Below are 5,884 nucleotides of genomic sequence, written 5' to 3'. Positions count from 1 at the left end.
CCCCCCGGTAAACCCCTTCGCCCCTTGCAGGCTCCACCAGCGGATCGGAGCTGACAGGTGCCTGAATTTGGGGTAGGGGCTGAGTGGTTGCTGCTGAGGGGGCGCAGCAGCCCCAGGGGCCGGGGTGTGCACGGCGTCCGTCGTTCCGCTCCGGGATGAACGGCGTCAGAGCTGCTGAGCCCCTGCAGGAGCTGCAGGGCTGTTGTGGTGATGCTGAGGGCGGAACCGTCCCGCGCTCGCCCCAAACGCAGGGGCCAGGGTGAAGATGGGGCTGAGGCCGTCGGCTGCTGCTGTGCAGATGGGGGCCTTTGTGGGAGCGGTGTTGGGAGCTGTGCTTCGTGGCGGGGATCAGCTTAGCTTGGGGCTGGGAAAGCGCCAATTTAAGCGTTTGGAGGTGGGCTCCTGCATTGCCAACATGGGGGTAAACACCCCAAAAAGGCACATGGGGGGGGACATCTGTGCTCTCCCCACGGCAGTGTGATGATCTCAGGTGGGATGTGGGGATCTCTAGTTTGTGTGGGGATTGTGGCGGAGAAGCACCTTGTTTGCTGCCCTCAGCTCCTGCTTTGCGCAGGGCTGCTCTGCCTGAGCTTGCTCGCCCCTGCGCAGCAAGCAAGGCAGGGGATTAACCCCCCCCACACCCCCCAAGCATGTCTGTAGCCCCCCCACGTTCCTCAAGGCGAACGATTACAAAACCTGATGTCAGGCAAGGCAAAACATGCCTGAGCTCGCATCTGTCTGGCCGTGCCAGTTTTTGGCACTTGGAGCCAGGGACAGGAGAAGGGGGGCTGGGGAAATCGGGGCCCCTGGGGGATGCGCGGGGGGACGGAGGCCGGCTGCCAGCCCCGAGGCGCCGTCCTCGCCTGTGACCGTGCTGGCAGGGATGGCCCCGCCGTGGCGGATGTGGGAGGGAGGGAGGCCCCGGGGAGGGCTGGCCTCCTGGCCGAGGATCGCTGCCGACTTCCCCTGCCTCCGCTTCCGCACCTGAGCCGCCGGCTGCTCCGCTCGGCAGCGGCGCCCCAGCCCCACGGCGGGCCCCGGCGGGACGGGGCGGCTCCTCCACGCTGCCGGTGGGTGCCCCTGTGCCCCCCTCGGGGCGGAGGGGACGGGACGGGGCCTCCGCCGGGGACCACGGAGGGGCGAGGAGGAAGCTGCAGGGATCGCTCAGCCTCGCTGTTCGCGGTGGATCCCATTAGGCTCCAGAGTGAACGTGCCCTACCTGACTGCTCCTTTCCCACCTAGGTGATCCTGCTGCCTCCCGCAGGCCATGCTGCCGGCCCGGGGCTGACGTATCCCCCTTCCCTGTGCCGGTGCCTGTCTGCTGCATCCCAGGTGGGTGTCCCCAGCTCCTGGCCCCGCTGAGCCGTTTGCGGTCTGCTCTCTAAAGCTGCGCTCGCGCTTTTTTTGCTATTACTAAGCAGGGGCTTGCCTGGGGAGTGTGGTTTCCGTGGGCGAGGTGGTGCGTGCTGCACCACTGCTGCTGGGGCGCTTGTGGGACCGTGGGCTTTGCCGGTGCTCACCCAACACCGTACTCCTTTCTTTTTTGGGGGGGAAAGGCTCTGGTGTGACTCAGGGTACTTTATTTCGGAAGAGGTGATGCAAGCATGGAAAACTGCAGAGCGAGGGGAGGTGTTGAAATGAGCAGGGGCATGCTGGCTCCTCGTGCTTGTCCACCTCCTCTGGCTGCTGCTCGCGTGCACGGGAGCGTGCCCCTCACCTGGGTCGCTGCGGGTGAGCCCCAGAGCATCCCCGATGCCTCTGAGCCCTCCCCTGGTTTTCATCCTCACCTGGTGCCCACTGGGCACAGGGAGCCGCCAGGTTCAGATGTGCTTTTTTTGGGGGGGAAGCACCCATCAGGCACGAGGTGCCGGGCTGAGCATCACTGAGGGTGCGCAGATGCAGACCGCAGAGAGCAGCGCTGCCATTCGAGGGGCATGCGGGGGCTGATCCCCTCTTCTCCTGTCCCTACAGGATCCTCTCCCATCCTCGGACTCTGTCTGGCCCCGCTCTGGGAATGAGGGTCTCTGCCGCCCCTCAGCTCTTGGCATCGCGCGCTGCAGGTGAGGGTCTTGCCCGGGGAGGGTCCCAAAATGCGGTGCTCGGGAGCAAAGCCCTGGGAGGGCAGAGCTGGGGGGGTTCAGCGATCGTGAGGGCTCACAGAGACGCTGCTTAAAGGCGTGTCTGGGGCCAGGTCCCAAGTGTTGCTCTGCGGGAAATTTTGGGTGAGCGTGGGGTCTGTCCCCGCGGGGGCTCAGCGCCAGCACAGGGAGCGGTGCCGGTGTTTTCTAGGAAGGCTCGGCTCGAGGCTGGAGCCTGGCCGGGTCACACAGCGCAGGCGCGGAAGCATTGGGCAATGCCAACGCGTTGCTACGGCACGCGCCAGCGGCAGGCAGGGAGGCAAAAGCTGGGGCTCCCCTGCTCCTCGTCCCGCAGCAAGGAGTTTGGGGCGACAAATCGAGCTGACCGGCGGCTGCCCCGGCTACGTGCCCCTCCCCAAGCCCCCTTTTCCCACCCGATCCCCCAGGCTGTGGTGAGGCACCCGTGTGCAGCCTGCGCTGAGCACAAGGGGAAGTGAGCCTGTTCCTCTGTTCCTTTCGCTGAAGCGTGTTTAGAGGAATTGGTCCCCTGGGGCGGGTGCTGCGGCTGCATCCCAGCACGAGAGCAGCCCTGCGTGCTTTGGGGACGAGCCCCCCGCAGCTGCGCCTCTGTGGGGTGCCACCAAGCTGAGCGTCCCCGGGCGCATCGTGCTTTCTCCCCCCGCCCCGTTTCTGCCTGCAGGAGAGGTTTCATGTGGGAGATCGGCGGCTGAGCGGCACGCTGCCTGTTATGGCTGGTGAGCGCGGGGTCGGTCGCTTTGCTGGGACGGGGGGGAGCTGGGGTGGGGGGAACCGGCCCCGTCTGTGTCTGCTGGCCTGGGGGAGGCTTCGCTGCTCCGCCGTGGGTGAGGAGAAGTGGGGAAGAAGCCCCGTGGCTCTCCGGCAAAACGTGGGGATGCCCGGAGCCCGGCAGTCGGGTGGCGGATCGATGCGAGAGCATCCAGACTTCAGCCGAGTGCTTCGGGGCGTAAGGCGAAGGGCTGCTCGGGGGATGCGGCTTGGGGTTCAGGGTGGCTTTTTGGGGCCAGGCTTGAGGTCTGGCACAGCTCTGAGATTTCCCCCCCCCAAGAACCTCCCCGCTGTCCCCCTGCCTCCACAGGGTGGTTTAGGCGGCTCCTGCAGAAGCCCAAGCAGAGCTCCAGCTGCACGGGGAGCGGTCGGAATGCCAGCACCGGGTGTTCGGCTTCCTCATCACCCTCCTCCTCCTCCTCGGCCAGGAGCTCCAGCTCCTCCGCCGGCGCTGCCGTGGCTCGGGCTGGCTGCCCGGCACCAGTGGACATCAGCAGCTCGGGCAGCGCCCGCTGGGCCAAGAGCTACGACGTGTGCATCTGCCACAGCGAGGTGGACCTGGAGTTTGTGGAGGAGCTGGTGTCCTACTTGGAGAGCCAGCCGCAGAGCTTCCGCTGCTTCCTCCAGCTGCGGGACGCCGTGGCGGGCAGCGCCATCGTGACGGAGCTGTGCGACGCCGTGCAGAACAGCCACTGCTGGGTGATGCTCATCACCCCCAGCTTTCTCCAGGACCCCTGGTGCAAGTACCAGATGCACCAGGCGCTGGCTGAGGCCCCGATGGCCAACGGGCGCACCATCCCCGTGCTGAAGGACATCGACAGGAAGGACTACCCCAGGGAGCTGCGCAATCTTTACTACATCTCCACGGTGCTCAAGGAGAACAGCTTCAGGCAGATCAGAGACACTGTCCTGCACTGTGAGTACCCCTCGTACCGTGGGAGGGGACGCTGCCCGTCTCCCCAAATATCCCTTAGATGTGGAGTGGGGAGGGAAAGGCCACAGGAAAGGGCTCGGTACTCGTGCCCCGTTCTTGTAATTTGTTCACGTAGTTTATCGGAGATCCATCAGCATGCTGACAGGGCCTGTCCACTGCCTCCGCAGACCTGGAAGAGCTGTGCCGGAGCTCTGCGAGCGGGACTGAGCAGTGACACTGAGGACACGGGCACCTGGGCGAAGGTGGAGGCATCTCTGTGGGCATTTCAGAGCCGTGGAAGTCACTGGGCACGGAGCTACCGGAGCCTGGGGATGAAGCAGCGCCGCTCGGGGCAGACCTGGGACCTGAAGGCGGGGAAGCCCCCGCACCCATGGGCCAGCAGCAGCTCAGCGTCTGCCACGTCCCCATGACGCTGCCAGGCTGCCGTTGCGCCTGCGCCCTGCCCTGCTGCCCCGCCGTGGGGTTTGGTCTCAGTGGGGACGAGGATGGGGACAGCGCGTTTCTTGAGGTCACACAAACACTAAGCTCCCACCTAGGGTGGGTTCAGCACACGTGAGGGGTCCTCAGCATCCTCCAGCGTCGTCCCCCAGGGGTGAGGATGCTCGGGGAGGTTGGACACTCCTGTACCCTGCATGAGCTGACATCACTGGAGCGTGTTTGCACTGGTTGATTCAGGTTGCGCGTGGAGAAATGCACAAGTTTTATTTTTTAATCCCTGTCTGATGTGTGGTGTTTTTTTTTTGTTTTCTGTTGTTTTGTTTTTCTTCACGTGGGGGTCTATAAGGAGCCCTGGGTGGGTGGCTGGCCATTGCCTGGGTTGGGTAGGGAGGCCCTGACACCTCCTCGCACCCCGTGGGAGGGAGGGTGCTGTGGGTGCTGGTGGCTCCTGCCAAACACCAGTTGCAGGCACCTGCAGGTGCATGGGGGTCTGGGGCCACGGCTGTGGGGCTGTGGGGCCACGGGGGTACAGGCTGGGGGCTCTAAGGCCTGAGGCCACAGGGCCCTGGGGGCCATTGGGCTGCGAGGCCTGGAGCTACAGGGCTGGTGCTGTAGGACTGCGCTGATGGGGCCTGGAGGCACGGGGCTGCGGGACTGTGGGGCCATAAGGGTCTACGAGGCTGGAGATGTAGGGCCGGGCCATGGGTCTGTATGTGCCCACAGCCCCGTGAAGCTGGAGCTATAGGCCTGGGATATGGATATTCATGTGCCCAAGGAACTGTGAGGCTGGATCTATGGGGCAGGGGCTGTGAGGCGTGGAGGTGTAGGGCTGGTCTGTGGGTGTATGCGTGCCCGTGGCCCTGTGAGGCTGGATCTATAGGGCAGGGATATGGGTGTATATGGTCCCACGGCCCCATGAGGGTGGCTCTATAGGGCAGGGATATGGGTGTACAAGGGCAGGGCTATGGGTGTACATGGTCCCATGGCCCTGTGAGGCTGGATCTATAGGGCAGGGATATGGGTGTACATAGTCCCACGGCCCCATGAGGCTGGATCTATGGGGCAGGGGCTGTGAGGCGTGGAGGTGTAGGGCTGGTCTATGGGTGTATACGTGCCCGTGGCCCTGTGAGGCTGGATCTATGGGGCAGGGCTATGGGTGTACATGGTCCCACGGCCCCGTGAGGCTGGATCTATAGGGCAGGGCTATGGGTGTACATGGTCCCACGGCCCCATGAGGCTGGATCTATAGGGCAGGGCTATGGGTGTACATGGTCCCACGGCCCCGTGAGGCTGGATCTATAGGGCAGGGCTATGGGTGTACATGGTCCCACGGCCCCGTGAGGCTGGATCTATAGGGCAGGGCTATGGGTGTACATGGTCCCACGGCCCCATGAGGCTGGATCTATAGGGCAGGGCTATGGGTGTACATGGTCCCACGGCCCCGTGAGGCTGGATCTATAGGGCAGGGCTATGGGTGTACATGGTCCCACGGCCCCGTGAGGCTGGATCTATAGGGCAGGGCTATGGGTGTATATGGTCCCACGGCCCCGTGAGGCTGGATCTATAGGGCAGGGCTATGGGTGTACATGGTCCCACGGCCCCGTGAGGCTGGATTTATAGTGCAGGG

The 5,884-nt window shown here is 64.6% G+C and overlaps 1 protein-coding gene across 2 annotated transcripts; it reads left to right on the top strand.

Annotated features, from left to right (window-relative positions):
* The first annotated feature begins 843 nt into the window (after nt 1–843).
* On the top strand, nt 844–4,531 carry TIRAP (TIR domain containing adaptor protein). 2 transcript variants are annotated; one of them, XM_048063630.2, is made up of 6 exons: nt 854–1,070; nt 1,243–1,332; nt 1,972–2,060; nt 2,779–2,833; nt 3,196–3,801; nt 3,987–4,531. In XM_048063630.2, the coding sequence occupies exons 4-6, from the start codon at nt 2,827–2,829 to the stop codon at nt 4,031–4,033; spliced, it is 660 nt and encodes a 219-aa protein (XP_047919587.2). In that variant the 5' UTR covers nt 854–1,070; nt 1,243–1,332; nt 1,972–2,060; nt 2,779–2,826; the 3' UTR covers nt 4,034–4,531. The 2 variants fall into 2 exon arrangements, with proteins under 2 accessions (XP_047919586.2, XP_047919587.2); XM_048063629.2 differs by lacking the exon at nt 2,779–2,833 and having other exon boundaries at nt 844–1,070.
* The last annotated feature ends 1,353 nt before the right edge of the window (nt 4,532–5,884 follow it).

The sequence above is a fragment of the Anser cygnoides genome, chromosome 21, assembly GCF_040182565.1.
Source record: "Anser cygnoides isolate HZ-2024a breed goose chromosome 21, Taihu_goose_T2T_genome, whole genome shotgun sequence".
NCBI lineage: Eukaryota > Metazoa > Chordata > Aves > Anseriformes > Anatidae > Anser > Anser cygnoides.
Note: the sequence above shows the minus strand (reverse complement) of the source record. Positions and strands in the feature narration are given on the sequence as shown.